General features: G+C 34.1%; 2 protein-coding genes across 11 annotated transcripts; both read left to right on the forward strand.

Moving 5' to 3' along the window:
- The first annotated feature begins 1,346 nt into the window (after positions 1-1,346).
- LOC111276977 (uncharacterized) lies at positions 1,347-7,725 on the forward strand. Of its 8 annotated transcripts, none has more exons than XM_022862995.2 (7): positions 1,347-1,477; positions 1,677-1,744; positions 3,745-3,861; positions 5,269-5,445; positions 5,936-6,034; positions 6,133-6,375; positions 7,058-7,725. In XM_022862995.2, the coding sequence occupies exons 3-7, from the start codon at positions 3,793-3,795 to the stop codon at positions 7,442-7,444; spliced, it is 975 nt and encodes a 324-aa protein (XP_022718730.1). In that variant the 5' UTR covers positions 1,347-1,477; positions 1,677-1,744; positions 3,745-3,792; the 3' UTR covers positions 7,445-7,725. The 8 variants fall into 8 exon arrangements, with proteins under 8 accessions (XP_022718730.1, XP_022718737.1, XP_022718738.1 ...); XM_022863002.2 differs by having other exon boundaries at positions 1,348-1,477; positions 6,133-6,273; XM_022862996.2 differs by lacking the exon at positions 1,347-1,477 and adding an exon at positions 1,501-1,586.
- A 1,656-nt stretch (positions 7,726-9,381) lies between these two features.
- On the forward strand, positions 9,382-16,057 carry LOC111276979 (uncharacterized). 3 transcript variants are annotated; one of them, XM_022863006.2, is made up of 4 exons: positions 9,382-9,579; positions 9,904-9,959; positions 10,052-13,579; positions 14,356-16,057. In XM_022863006.2, the coding sequence occupies exons 3-4, from the start codon at positions 10,094-10,096 to the stop codon at positions 15,679-15,681; spliced, it is 4,812 nt and encodes a 1,603-aa protein (XP_022718741.2). In that variant the 5' UTR covers positions 9,382-9,579; positions 9,904-9,959; positions 10,052-10,093; the 3' UTR covers positions 15,682-16,057. The 3 variants fall into 3 exon arrangements, with proteins under 3 accessions (XP_022718741.2, XP_022718739.2, XP_022718740.2); XM_022863005.2 differs by having other exon boundaries at positions 9,428-9,758; XM_022863004.2 differs by having other exon boundaries at positions 9,392-9,959.
- The last annotated feature ends 223 nt before the right edge of the window (positions 16,058-16,280 follow it).

Here is a 16,280-nt window from a genome sequence, read left to right on the forward strand (position 1 = left end):
ATTTTTTCTAGCTATGTTAGAATTTTATTAATATTAAGTTGTAATACAAGCCTGAATCATTGAAATGGTTGCTTTTGTTAATAGATTTAATAAATAAATAAATAAAGAAACGTTCAGTGACAGTTGGACTTGAGGGGTTTTATGGCTTGAATTATACAAAATTTCACAATTGAAAACTTCTTTTCTTCAATTCAAGCATGTCCTGGTAGCATTTGCTATTGATTCAGTAGTGATCGAATGAAAAAAAAAATAACATTGGAAATTCATATGATCTCGATAAAATGATGATGCATTTTTTTCGATTAAAACATCATTACACAGCTTAAATAAATTAAATAATGCATTATTGTTTATTAGTTTTTCATCTTTTATTAATACAGCCTCCTAGTTGAAAGAATAATTCCATTTACATCTTAAGCTAGAAAATACGTTATGTGTGGAAATTGTTGTGTGTCATGTTGTAGCTGCTACTAACTATAGCCAATGTTCAAAAATCCGGATGGATGCTCTTCTGATTAGATGTCATGCTGTTGATGCTGTAGCGATTTTTGCCTTTTGGTTCCACATTGTAGGCCTGGCATCAAATGGTAGAGGTAAAGGAGCCTTCATGCTACATAAGGAAGCTAAAGCATGACAAAATGATTTGATATGATAGAAACAACTTCGGCTGAAGCTTTCCGGGTGCACAGTTTTTGAATGGATTTGTGATGAACGGATAATATATTTTGTATCTAATAGTGACCCTTCAAAGATGTATTATTTAATTTGCCTCATTTTCTAGATCAATACTCTTTGCAGTACAATCTTATACTTAGATCAACACATTAAAATTTTATAATTTTAAATATAATATAATAATACAATACAAAAAATACATAAAAATATGATTTAAAAAATTTTAACTAAAATTTATAAAAATTAAAAAAATAAAAAATATATATTTTATTTAATATGTCAATATAAATTTTAACATAATAATTTTTATATTTATAGTTATATTTAACATAAAATAAATATAAATATACAAATTATTATTATTAATATATATATATATATTGCATCAATTGAACTGAGAATTAGAGCCCATAAAATTAACCTTCTATCCAATTTTTAAAATATTGCTTTTTTTCCCCCGAAATAACCCAATCCGATGAGCCCAATTTATCACCTCTAGAAAAAACTCTGTTTGCTTGCATGGCTTAAGAAAATTCAAACACGTGCATCATCCAAGAGCCCTCCGGGCCCGGGGCCATTGATTGGTCCAAGGTATCGGGCGTAAGGCGGTGGCAGTGAGCCACGTGTCACTCTAACCCAATTGAACCTCTTTCTCTCTCTCTTAACTCCCTACCAGCTGGTCAAAGTCCAAAGCTCTCACCTGCTTTCACCCATTATTTTATTTATTTAATTATAATTTTTCTCCAACAAAGATAGAAGTCACAAATCTTCTCCTACAAACAATTTGTCAATTTCCATGCACGTAAGCTCCTGTCATTTGTTTTTTGTTGTTTTAATCTTTTTAACTGCTTCTTATCCTTCTTATCTCAATTGGGTTCCTGCCGTTTCAACCTTTTTTTTCTCTGTTTTCTGTAAGATTACTTTATTCGATTGAATATCTTATCTGGGTTTTTTTTTTCTTTGACGTTTTCTTTTGATATGTGTTTTTCTTTTGGGTACAGGAATGATTGTTTTTGGTGCCAAATTCATTGATCAAATAAGCCAAGCTTGCTGAGGAGCAACTTCAAAGGTGAATTTCTGTTTTGAAAAACCTTTGGTTTTCTATGATCTTTTTTTTTTTATCATAATTTTTATGGGATTCTTTTAAATTTTATACTTTTCTCAGTGAAGGGATCGTCATCAAATCAAAAGTTGCAACCTTTAATAAAAAAATTGAAAATTTTGAATTAAAAATAATTGAAAAGGTTGAGATCATTCAAATTTTGATAGGTTTCTAAAGTGACAGTGGCATGACTGATGTCCTTCCCAAAAGTGTTTGTTTTTTGGAATAATGTTGAATATAATTCTTGAAGGAAAGAATTTTGGATTTTTTTTAGTCTGAAGAAAAGAATGAGGACTTTGGTTGCCAAACCCTGCTTTCAAGAAGTTGGTTTTGTGGGTTTGAGGAGGAAGCTATAGAAGAGATAAATATTAGCTGATGTTTCATGAAATTTCAAAATTGAGAAACTATCAAGCTGGAAATTAGGGAGATTGTTAAGATATTGTTGGGTATTAATAATCTTGTCTTCAAGGAGGCTATGTAAGGAATTCTGGTTAGTTTTTGGTGGAAGGTCTGAAGTTTATTTGTAAGGGATAAAGCAACATAGAATCCAAAGTTTTTCCTTTGTTGCTAATATTCATTGTGCTTTTGTAGATCCCTGGTTAGTTAGAATGTTAGGTTTATTGGAGCCAAGAGGCAAACTAAGGAGTAGGCGAGGCAGAGCTGTCTTTGGCTAAAGCACTTTTTATGGGTGGATTGGTGGAAGATAATTGTTATTCAACTGCTGGTAAATGGATTCTTTTTAGTTTAGAAAGAAAGTGGCCCTGTTTGGATGTTCATAAAGTGGAAATAAAGTCTTTCATAATTTGTCACAGTTTTAGGGTTCAGGGCAAAGAAACTTGTTTCTAGTATTTATGTTGCTTTAATACCATATATATTTTTTCATTTTCTGAAAAACAAAAGAAAGAATAACACATATAGAAGTTTCTTTCATGTTCTGATATATCACACAGGTGAACCTTCAGAGCTTCCTTCTGTTGTTTGTTATGGTCATTAAAATCTAACTCAAATTTAGGTTTTACGTATTATGTTTTTCATTTTTAGGTATCACAGTCTGGTTGTTAGTAATCCTTGAATTGGCTATGATCACCATGATTAGTACAGAGAAGTTACATCAGCTTGCAGATAATGTGATAAGGCATTTTCAACATGTGATAGTAGATAGTGCGTCTCCACCTGAATTGGCCCTCCCTAATTTTATTAGAGCTTTATAGGCATAGAATTTCCCTATCTTGACCAAAGTTGAAGTCTTAATTTTGTTATTTTCCTTTCTCTTTTTTCCCTAATAGAATGATGCTATTCCTTTGGATGATTGTTTTTCATTGTTATTTCATTGATTGTTCTTTATTCAGTTTTTTAAATTTCTTTTGGCTTCAATTCTTGGTTCTTCCCCATACCCTCTTTCGTTCTTGTCAATATTGGTTTCAAACATAGACTTTTATGACATGCTAAAGTTGGGAGGAATAGAATCAAATAAATGTAGAATTCTGATTATATGAGATTATAGTTTATATGTTAAATACTGAAGGAGAAAATACACTGTTCAAATTCCAAACTCTGCTTGGATATTTTCTGTCGGTGCTTATACTATTAGGTCTATGATGTGGAATCAAGTTGAATAACATACACAAATAGAAAGATGATTAAGTTGCATAACTTTGTATATAAATTTGAAGTAATATAGAGTTTCAGATGTCTATACCGTGTAAAACCCTGTACCTGATGGTCTTTTCTCAAGCATTTATCTCATGGTACGACACAGAATCTATGATTTTTTTCTTATTATTACTCTGTGGTATCTGCTATTAGAGTTTGGTGAGTCATAACATGGTTACAATTGTTTAATTATGACATTCACTAGTCTTTATTCAGCTTTGAAATCTAAAATGAATTTTTATGTTATGGGATTTGAGCTCCTTTGGAATGCCATATTCTACTGATCTGAATATGTAGTTCATTCCTGGTTATAGGTTACATCCTGTCATTTCGATCTGCTCAACTTTGTTAAACTTTGGAAAATGTCATCCATACAATTGAAAAGAAGTACTAAAGATAAGTCTTTGTCCCCAGCAGAGCAACAAGCACAGGTACATTTTAATAGCTGAATTCTTGAAACAAGAAAGGTTTTCTTTTTTCAGCCAAACAGAATGGACTCTATTATTGATTGATTAATTAGTGTCATAGGATTAGTAACCATTTCATAACTTTTGCTTGGTCATTATGCAACTATTGATGAGAAAATGGAGGAAGGCTTCTGTGTCCTTCTAGTGATATGCAAGGGCTTGTCTTCTACTATTAGCTTAGGTCGTAGGGTTCAGAATAGAAAGCAATAAGAAAATTTCTTCCTTATGAAGTATATGTCATGAACTAATGATCACTTTGTATCACATAGAGGCTTTGATGTTACCGGTTAAACCACCCACATAGCTGTCTAATAGCTTTATGCCTTAAAGTTCTATAGCAGAGAAAATGAAAATTGGGTAAAACAAATTATTATTCCAAAGAAAGAGGTGCAAAAAACTCAAATCAAAACATTATGGAATCACCATATTATGCCTGTGTTAATATACATAGTTTTCAAATGATTTCAATTTAACGTACAGATTAGTACTTCCATGATGTTCAAGTATTCTAGGCTGGTGTCTTAGTTGTCAAAAACAATTAAGCGTGAAATAAAATACATCTCACTTTTTTGTGGTATTAGAGCCTCAAAAGTCTATATATAAGAATCTATGAGCCTCAGAATCTCTATATATTAATCTTCCATGACAACAAGGAGAATCTGAAGAATGTAAATCTAGGTTATAAAATTACTATTTTCAGCAGGAATATAGAAAAAGACATTTGTGATTGAATTGAAATATCATCTCTTGTGTCCAACCCAAATGCTAGATATCAGAACACATTCTTAACATACGGAAAGCCAAAAGGATGGAACATTTAAATTGCTTAACTCATGGCATGTTATACTAGTATTTGTTTTAATGCATTGGTTATGTTTCCTTATTGGGTACAGAATTCTGTAATACGCAAATGGAGAAAGCAAAACAAACAACTGTGACAAATGAATCAGTAATTATATAACAACATATTAATCTTCTTCCACTGGATAATTATATAAATGTTGGGGAGGTTAGTACATGTCAGATATAAGTCAGAATTATAACAAGTTGCAGAGATAAGCTCTTAAGTATATAGAAGAAGGAATACTGGAACAGAATAGTATTCTCATTAACTTTTTATCAGCTTTTGCATGATGCTGTAAACCAAAATGGTTCACCATGATGCTTCAAAAAATATGATTTTAATTGTTTTTTCTTTTTCCTAATCCTTATTCCAAGAACATAATTTTATATTATCTTAAACTTTGTTTATGCTGAAAAGGTAGATTGCTAAATTTTAATCTAATAGTAAGAGTTTCTACTAGGAAGTTGGGTAAATTCTAAATAAAATGAATTATCAAAAGGTCAACTAATTTATAACCTTCACCTCAGATTGATGAAGTTAGAAAACTAATTGGTCCAATAGCTGAGAAGCTACCAGTCCTTTGTTCCGATGCATCAATATCAAGATACCTCAGAGCAAGGAACTGGAGTGCAAAGAAGGCAAGCAAAATGTTAAAAGAAACATTGAAGTGGAGACTTCAATACAAGCCAGAGAAGATCCGATGGGTTTGCATTCTGTTCTTTCCATTTGAGCCTTTTTTGCAATGAATTTTAGTTTTCTTAAGTATTCACAAACACGCACACTACTACGGGATAAACGGTGGACAAATTACTAAGTTATTATTAGTGATCATATATGGTTTGGTTGAGCTGTTGAAATTCCTCACGTTGGATCTTTTGAAAATTATTACCTTGCTACCGTATAAGGGATGCTCAGATTGTTTTTAACTCTACTTTTATTCCTCTTTACTTTTCACGATACAGATATTTTACCGCCTTTCCATGTTGTGCCTCTGGGTGGTCAGGGTTGAAATTAGAATTTGTTTTGTTTTACAAATGGATCTCTGGGAGTCTGACTTTAACCGTAATTAATGGCTACCTGGGAGATTGTGCTTCTTGGCAGCCTTACACTTTCCCACTTGGTGTGAAGTTAGGAAGTGGTGCAAGTGGCATGTATCAGTATCTTGCTGAAACTAACTTTTTGTAATTCTCTTAGGAAGATATTGCTCATGAAGCCGAGACAGGAAAAATTTTCAGGGCTAATTACTGTGACAAACTTGGGAGGCCTGTCCTTGTCATGAGACCTGGTTTCCAGGTACTAGTTGGATGAATTATCTGGCTTTGCATATGTTACTATTCTAGTTTTCTTTATCATGATGATTATGATGAATTTGGACAAGTTCTCCTTTTCAGAATACAAACTCAACATCAGGGCAGATCAAATACTTGGTTTATTGCATGGAAAATGCCTTAATGCATTTGAACCAAGACCAGGAGCAGATGGTTTGGCTAGTTGATTTCCAAGGGTGGGCAATGGCAAGTATATCTGTTAAGGTGACTAGGGAAACAGCTCATATCTTGCAGGATCACTATCCAGAGAGACTGGGTGTAGGAATCCTCTATAATCCCCCAAAAATATTTGAATCTTTCTGGACAGTATGTTATTACTTTCTATCCTTCATTTAATCTTTTAATTTTGAGTTAAAATGTTCCTGTGACAGTAATTTTTATCAAATAGGTAATTTGTTATCTATATTTTCTATAATCCTATAATTATCTTGTAAATAATATGGACACTAGCAGCTACACACATGCATTTCTTTGTTGATACTTGTTTTGTGGAACATTAGCTAGACCATACATAAGAGATGCCAGCGTGCTAGCATAGAAAAGATACTTACTAAGCCCTATGTTGGTATTAATATAACGTAATTAAATTTGTTAAATTGTGAAAAAGCAATAGATGTTGTAGATATGTCAAGGCTTGTTGCTTCACTGTCAATTGTCTTTGTTATTTATTCTCTCCCTAGTCTTTGGTTTACTTATATAAGGTCCTCCTGGCAAGAAATGAAAGAAAAGGCTTTGTTTCAGATGCCGTAGTTGTAATATCTAGTCCTTTTGCTTTTCTACAGTTTATAGAATTTGGCATGGATATAGGATATATGTTACGTAGCTTATATGAAAGTCAATGGGAATTAAGAAACCTATGTTCTGTCAAACAATTTCTTTTTCTGGTTCTCCTGGTTCCTTTTATCTCATCTTCACTATCTATGAACTTTGACATGCTCACTTGTTTACATAGTATTCATATGGTTTTAATGGATTGAAACTCTGGCAGATGGTGAAGCCATTCCTTGAGCCTAAGACATACAAGAAAGTGAAATTTGTTTATTCCAATGATCCAAAGAGCCAGAAAATAATTGAAGAAATTTTTGATTTGGATAAGCTGGATGTTGCGCTTGGTGGGAGAAACAGAGCCGGATTTGATTATCAAGCGTATGCGCGACAAATGAAGGAGGACGACATCAGAAAGTCAAATTTCCTGGACTCCAGTTGCTCATCACCGCCTGCATCAATTTTGTTTGAATCACATCAGCCAGAGTCGCCAGATTTAGACCATGATTCTAATGCTTCAGATGAAGGTGGACTATCATCCGAGGGGGAAGCAACTCCTCCGAATTTGAAGTGTATTGATGAGAAGACACAAGGGCTGTCACTCAACTGAAAAGATATTCAGGTGGGTGAAGCAGCAGTTGCAAAACAAGTACAATAAGCAAGTTGACAGAGACTTAATTGGGCTTCAAGATCATTCTTTTTTTAACATTTTGAGCAATCAAATTTCAAATGCAGATGGCGGCCTGGAAGCAATCTTTTAATTCAGCCAACTGATTAATTGCATTAGATAGCTTGAGCTTTCACAGTTGCATGCAAAACTCAGCTGTGAAGAATAATAAATTTTCACACCAACATCAAATGATTTATCCAATGCAAGATTATTTTGTTTAGCTGGAAGTGACCTATGGATGCAACCCTCTCCCATTCAAGTAAACCTCTACCTTAGTGCTCGAAATTTCATGAACTTCAAGGCAAGAAAATGGCAGTCAGAGCCTCAGGAAGAGAAATTTTCTATATCTTGGTGACAAGCCAAAAGATTTCAAAGAAAAATATAGTGAAGATTTCCATTAGGAAGAAAATTAGCTCAGAAAAACTATCCTAAAAAGTAGAAACAAGGACTAGGCCTGGAATCAACCAAGACTTTATACATATTCTTTTAATAGCACTTTGGCTTAAAAAGTCTCCAATCTTGCTTGATCAGCAATTGAAAATTAATAATATTCACAAAAGACTTTGAAAAATCATGTAGAACCCATGATAAAAATTTTCAAATTAGATCAATTAATTCCACCATAATTGATTCTTATTAAAACTCACAAAATGATTTTTTTTTTAACAATAATTTCATGACCCAATTGTTTAAAAATTGAGAATTGTTCTTTTAACAAATAAGATAACTACTTTATAAATATAATAATAAACCCCTAAATTGACTCTTTTGGTATTTAAAAGAATAAGTCAAGCTTTTCTTTTCTTTCTCACTTAATTAGTCCAAAAAAAAAAAAAAAAAATCATGGCACAACACCTTAGCAAGGCCGGCATTGGTTTTAAAACTATGTGATTATATCATTGACAATGTCCTTATATTTTGTAGAAAAAATTTATTTAAGACCTCGTCAATGAGATTTTTATACTCCATTAACGAGATTAAAAGATTATTATATATAATTTTAAAATATATTAAAATATATATTCAATAATATTTTAATATTGCTCGATAAAATTTTTTAAATTTTTTGACAATTACAAATAATAATAATAATTTGAAATCTTCATTCGATGAGAGTGTCAATCTTGTAGAAAAGATTTTTACATAATTTTTATGCTTAAATTCAAACTTAAAATTCTTTAATTTTCTTTAAATAAAAAAGATTATGACCAAGTCATGTGATCTTTAAACTAATCACTTGGGTTTAGTTCATCAATTTTATGCCATTCCACAATCTTATGCAGAAATTAAATAATTGAAGAATTATATTGAACATAATAATTATTTATTAATTATTATAAGTTCTAAAATCTTTTGTGATATCACAAAGAATAATTCTTCAACCATATTAAATTATAAACTTATCAAATACTTGAACTCATTCATAAATTGATTAAATTTTGAGATAAATATTTGATCTTATGATAGTTAATTAAACTTAATTAGGACAGTTCAATAAATTGATATTTAGATAAATATTTTAAGTTTGAACTATTAAAGTTTTATTGAAAAAATTAAAAAGAAATTGGTAAAATAATTAAAATATTCTAAAGCATCATAAATACATATTTGTTAAGAAAAGAATTATTGGTCATGATTTTATACTTTGATTGGTGTATAAGATATGAATGATAAAAATAAAAATTATCTCATCATGAAATCTTTTAGATTTGACAAACCGATTTAGCATAATGATTTAATAAAAAATATAATAGTTTTTTTAATCTTATAAAAATAAAAAAATTCACTATATTAAAATCGAGCTTTACTAACATTAATTTCCTCAAAAATAAATAAATTCGTGACTACAATAATAATAAAATAAAAAAATTAGTACTGAAAAAACATAAGAAAAACAAAAGAAGAATGTGACAGAAACTTTCTACCCTTTCTTTTTCAATCTTTCTCTTCTTTATGTGCCACCCCATTTCCTCTCTCTCTCTCTCTCTCTCTCTCTTTCAAGGCAAAGCAATTGAAAATTCAGAAAAGAGAACAAAGCATCTCAGCTTCATAGCTGTTTTGATAAAGCTAAAAAAGTAAGCAAAAAAAAAAAGAGATAAAACAGAGCAGAAAAAAAAGAAAAAAAGAACATTTTGCTTTTTTTTTTTTTATTGAAATTGCTGATCTCTTTGTATTTAACCCATTTTAAAAATTCCCTTAAGTTTCAATTTCTTAAGCTTCAAAAGCCTTGGGTTTCTGTTTTTTTTTTTTCCAGGTATTGTTGGGTTTTTGATCTCTTGCTTGAAAGTTTTAATTTTTATGATATTGGGAATTTTCAGATTTGCTTCAAGTTTCCTTCTTTTTTTCTTGGCTTATTTAGCAATTTCACTGCTCAAAAACTCTTAATCGTTGCTTTTCAGCTATTGGGTTGATCTTCATTTGGTTGCTCTCTCTTTCATTTAATTCTGCCTCTAAGGTGAGTTTACACTTAAATTTTGTGATAAATTTGTTTCCTTTGGATCCAGTGGTTTGTTTTGTTTTGTTTTTAATTGGCTCTTTTTTTAACAGATTGGAAATTGAGAGGAAATAAATTCATATATATAGTGAGAGATGGGGCTTGAAAGATTGGAATTTGGAGTTAGAGTTAGGAGATTTATGGTGATGTCAGTTAAAACATGTTATAGATCGGTTTGGAATCATCCATTTTTGTTTGGTTTGGTTTGTTTTTTAATATTTCTGTATAGATCATTTCCTTTGTTGTTTTCTATTTTGGTTACTGCATCTCCTGTTTTGGTTTGCACTGCTGTTTTGCTTGGTACCCTTCTGAGTTTTGGGTCACCAAACATACCTGAAATCGATGAAAAGGAAGAAGAGAAAGTTAGTCATGAAGTTTCACCAATGAAAACTGGGGCAACCGAGGATGATACTGTTGTCGAGAGAGATTTTGCTGATGATGATTTTGTTGTAGAAAGACATGTAGGGAAGAGGTGGGATATAGTAGAGAATGCTGATGAGAAAGTTGGTTTGGTTGATAATGAGGTCAGTGAAGATGAGGAAGGTGATGGTTCAGATCTTTATAAGCCGTTAGTTGATGATGATTTGGATTCTAGGGATATTCATTGTGAGAATGGGGTGGTTGATGAGGTGGAGGAACTGTTGAATGATTCATTCGTGGAGAAGAAGAGGGAAATTCAGGAGGAGATGCTAGGGAGTGGAGGTATGTTGAGTATGGGTAAGGCTACAGACAATCAATATCTTTTGGCAGATGAGGTAGGAGATAGGAATCTTGATGTGGGGGATGGTAAAGTCACATCAGATTTCAGTGATGTACCAAGGGGTGATGAATTGGATTCTTCTCTGGTGTCATCTTGGAAACGCATTGTAGGTGATGACGACAATGGTGATGGTTGTGATGAAGATGATGAATCTTTGGATTCTGGCTCTGACAGTGATGAGAGTTCCTCCCCTGATGCTTCAATGGCAGATATAATTCCGATGCTTGATGAGTTGCATCCACTTTTGGGCTCAGAAGCTCCACAGCTTGCTCAGTTGTCTTGTGATGGTTTTGATGCTGCCTCAGAAAGGTCTCATGGTAGTAGTAATCATGAAAGTGTTGAGTCAGATGAGTTAGAAAACCAAGGTGAGGGAGATAATGATGATGAGGAGGATGAGGATGAGGGAGAAGGAGAAGAAGCAAAGGGAGATAAAGAAGATGAAAGTAAATCTGCAATTAAATGGACAGAGGACGATCAGAAGAATCTCATGGATTTGGGGACTTCAGAGCTTGAAAGAAACCAACGATTGGAGAATCTTATTGCTAGGAGAAGAGCCCGTAAAAGCATGAGATTGATGGCTGAGAAGAATCTAATAGACTTAGATAGTGCTGATATTCCCTTAAACATTGCACCGATTTCTACAAGACGTAACCCATTTGACCTTCCATATGATTCCTATGATGACCTACAGTTACCTCCCATTCCTGGGTCAGCTCCATCCATTTTGCAGCCCCGAAGAAACCCTTTTGATCTTCCTTATGACTCAAGCGAGGAAAAACCTGATCTTAAAGGAGACAGTTTTCAAGAAGAGTTTTCAGATTTTAATCAAAGGGAAGTTTCCCAAAGAGAAGCCTTCTTTAGAAGACATGAAAGCTTCAATGTGGGACCATCATCTTTAGGTGTTTCTCGGCAAGAGCTTAAGTGGAAACCTTATTTTGTTCCAGAGCGACTAGTAATGGAAGGAGCTAGCCGTTCCTCATTCCAGAGGCAGTCAAGTGAAGTTAGTGAGTCAAAGTTGAGTTCTGTTCCTGATTCTGAATCAGTGAGTTCAGTTGTGGATGGGGAGGACAACAAGCCAAATGAACAAGATGTTTCTCAAGAAACCGAACTGATCTTGAATCAAGATCAGGCTTCTATCCATGATGAAGAAGAGAGCCAATCATCTGAGGATGTTGAGTCTGTGGATGTTGACCTAGCCGAGAATAGAGATGTTCATCATGATGTGGTTGAGATCACATTGGGAGATGGAGAAAGTCAACTGGAAATGGAATCAATGTCTGAAGCTGGAGCAACTACTCATGTGGAACTCAATGCAAGTGAAATTGAATCAACTGTTCTTTTTGGCCAAGCTGAGAATACAGATGTTCATCATGATGTGGTTGAGATAACATTGGGAGATGGGGAAAGTCAGCTGGAAATGGAATCAAATTTGTCTGAAGCTGGAGCAACTACTCATGTGCAAATCAATGCAAGTGAGATTCGTCCCAGAACAGAGCCAGTTGAGGAGGATTATAGCAGTAGATCAAGTTTGTCATCATTATCAGAAATGGATGAAAAGATATCTGATGTCAAGGGAGAAGGATCTGCAGGTTTTGAACCCAGAGATCATGAAATTAAAGAATCTGGCATTTCTACACACCCATCATTTGAGGAATCAGTGTTCCATTTTACAAGTAGGGTGGTGAATGATGATCAACGTAGGGAACCTGTTTATGATTCTAGTCCTCCGTCAGTTAAGAAGCTTCTCTCATTTTCGTCTGTCTCTTCTGACACACAAGCTGAGATATCTGAAATGGGTTCACCCTCATTGTTGGTTGAATCTACTGATAAGAAGCCTGAAGTGCACGGTGAAACAGCTGAGCAGGGTACCTCTAGTTTTCAAGAGATGCATGCAGCTTCCTCTGATTTATGTAATGAAAATGAACCACGGGCAAGGGATCTGCCAGAGATTAGTGAGCATGATGTTACTTATTCTGGTTCATCCACAGTTTCTTCCACTTCTGCTGATCATATTGTATCCATGATGCCTGAATCTGTGGTTGAATATGTTTCAAGAGATGCAGGGTCCTCATCTTCGGATGAGGGATTAGAGAAGGATGTGCCAAATAAAGAAGAAAGCTTTACGCAGAACCAGGTGGACTTATTAAGCCTTGGTGCGGAGTCGACTCTTGCTGTTGACCGAGGAATGAGTGAGGTTTTGGATTCTTTACCAGAGGAACAAAAGCATCAAATGCACCCCAATGAATCTTCAGAGGCTGAACCAGCAGATAGGCATGTAGTTGATAAGGAAGACTCTCAGTCTGAGCAAGATGAAATTCATTCATCAAGTTCATCAGAGGATAGCTTAATAGAGGGCAGGGTTATGCCCAAGGAAGAAGTCATCCAGACTGAATGTGATCAAATGCATTCGTCAAACTCTGATGCAAGTCTTGGTGTTAATGGTCACCATGATAAGGCCAAGGAGTTGTCTTCCCCGGCTTTGACTTACCAGCATATGCCTTCCAATGATGCAAGTTCATCCACATCAAAGGAATCAGGTCACATAGTTGTGGCTCAAATTCAACAAGTTCACCCTTCAGAGGCTAACCTGAGGGAGGAGCATAAAAAGGAATCTGAAATGGATCAAGTCCAATCACCATGTTCTGATTCAAAGGTTGATACTGGTCTTGACCGTGATATGAATGTGGGGGGAATTCCTTCAAGCTCTAGTTATCAAGATATGCCTTCTAGAGAAAACACTTCATCAGAATTGAAGAAACAGCTGTCATGGTGTGAGAAATCTACGGATGATCTGCTCATTGATGAACATGATAAGCTCGAGGTAAATTATTGAATTAGTTCTATTTGTTTAAATTTCCTTCCCTTGATGAATTGCCATACTTCGATTAAGAGTAATCTTATCAACTATTTTGCATATTTTGTCTTCAATAATTTATTTCATTTATTAAAATGCAATGTTTATTTTGGTCTCCTTAGATCAAGTTCTCCTTGTTATGATTTTTCTTTTTAGCAAGCTTGGACTCTGGTAAGATTAAAATGATTATCTATCCTGTTTGTTTTTTTCATGGTATTTTTTTCCTTTTCTCTTTCTTTCTTTATCTACTATGGAATTGATGGCTGTATCCAAATAACCTTTAATACCAGATGTAGCAGCACAAGAAAATAGTCAAGTTGAAAGCAGCGATATTATTTTTTTATCAAATAATGATATGTTAGAGTAGCTAATTTTTCTACACCAAATAACAGTAGCTAATTTTTTTTTGCAATAATTCTAAAGTAGCTAATTAAACATGGATTATGTCATTCTCAAATGTTTACAGATAATTAAGATTTCACTCGGCTGAGTGATTTACCCGGTTTGAAATGTTGTTATTGCATGAATGCTTAAATACTGTGTTTAAGCAATTTACTGCATTATATATTTAAATTTCCTTGGATATATCTGAATTTTCTCGGGAATTGAATTGTTTGCTTCTGTTGCTTTCAAATGCATCCCTCTTCATTTCACGCAATTTTATCTCAAATTTTATGGTATTTACATATCCTAATTATATTAAAATGGTGATAGTGAAACTAACTCTGGCCACTCTGATTCAGGAGCCGTCTATAATTGCAACTGAGTCAAGAGGGGAAGTAAACGTTGTCAACAATGGCATTAATGTACACGAAGTTCAGGATTCTGAGGACAAACTTTCAACAAGTTTCTCTTCCATGACTTCGGAATCTACTTCTGCTCCTGCTGAGAGTCCCAAACATGTGTTGCCAACAGATCAAGAATTTTTGAGAGACAAGATCCTAAACGAAGTTGAAAGTGAGGGCCCCAAAGAGGTATCAGAACACTTTAATTATGCAGATGAAGTATATGCCCCTCATGCTGATGAGGAAAATATCAGTGAAGAGGTTGATGATATTAAAGAGATTGATGAAGGAATACTCTCTGAATTGGACACTATAGGGGACTTTAATGTCAGGGAAATTGGTTTACCAGAGGAATCTCGTGTTGCCTATACTGAATCTGCATTGTTAGCCAAAGATATAGAGACCGAGACCAATGTGGAGCTGCCTGTTCTTGAAGCAAGATCAGTAGAGGATATTGATTTGGCTTTTAAGCAACTTCATGAAGGAGTAGATCTTGAGGAAGTAATTCTTCCAAGTATGATCGAGAATCAGGAGGATCATGCAGGTATCAATTCAAAATTACCTGTTGTCGAGGCTAGATCTCTGGAGGATATACATAATGCTTTCCAACAAGGCCCTGAGCCTAATCTAGCTGAGCAGCTACATTCCACAGACTTAAGGAATGGATCATCAGAAGTAGAGCAGCATGATGTGGTTTGTACTAAAGAGATTGAGGTTAGTGATGCAGTCTCTGGTCTTCAAGAAAATAGTGAGAATGCTGCTGTTGAACGAAAAAATGAATATGAAGTAGAAGACATAAAAACGGAGACCAATGTGGAGTTGCTTGTTCTTGAAGCAAGATCAGTAGAAGATATTGATTTGGCTTTTAAGCAACTTCATGAAGGAGTAGATGTTGAGGAAGTAATTCTTCCAAGTATGATTGAGAATCAGCAAGATCAGGCAGATACCAATACAAAATTACCTGTTGTCGAGGCGAGATCTCTGGAGGATATACATAACGCTTTCCAGCAAGGCCCAGAATCTAATCCAGCTGAGCTGCCAAATTCTTCAGACTTAAGGAATGGACCATCAGAAGTAGAGCGGCATGATGTGGTATCTACTAAAGAGATTGAAGTTAGTAATGCAGTCTCTGGTATTCAAGAAAATAGTGAGAATGCTGCTGGTGAACCAAAAATTGAATATGAAGAAGCATCTGAAAAATCAAACCCGAACCTTAAAGGTAGGAAGGCAAAATCTCATGACTTAAGTTCTAGTTCCAGCTTGAGCTCCAGTGATTCTGAATGAAAGGAATAAAATATAGTTCAGAAAGAAAGAAAAGTAGAGTTTGGTATTTTCGGTTTTCTTCTAAAATGGTTCTTTCCTCCCTCCCCCCTCCTTTCCAGAGATGAGTTCTTGGGTTTTCTAGTTTGGTTACCATCATGTTTTTGATTAGTGGTAGTCATGTTTTGTTGAGTTTTTGACTGATTGAATGATTGATTTCTTCAAGAATGAGTTTTGGTTTGTTTCTTTTTTCTTCTTTTTTGGTTCTTTTCTGCCTTTCAAGTGAGGCAGGTTGAGGTTTATGATTGATTTTGATATTTGAAGATTTTTGTAAATTATATTTTGGTTGTAGAAGTGATGAAGTGTTCAATTTTAATATGTTTGTGCAATTGGTTTCTCACATTTTTCCATCTTTCTCTTTCTAAATCTGCATGTATTCTTTTTGTTTCCCGATGTATGTCAAACCAGGAGGGAGATGAGAACTCTTGATCTCACATTCCACCAGGCCAGTCTCTCAGGAAAACTTCAATTACCTACAGGCTGTTCATTTAGGTCCCCTAACTCTTTTAATCAATGTTCAAAGAAAGTTGTCATTGTCTTCTTGTGACACTAGTTGCTTCTTT

Source organism: Durio zibethinus, chromosome 7 (genome assembly GCF_047325235.1).
Source record: "Durio zibethinus cultivar Kanyao isolate XHJ-2024 chromosome 7, ASM4732523v1, whole genome shotgun sequence".
Classification (NCBI taxonomy): domain Eukaryota; kingdom Viridiplantae; phylum Streptophyta; class Magnoliopsida; order Malvales; family Malvaceae; genus Durio; species Durio zibethinus.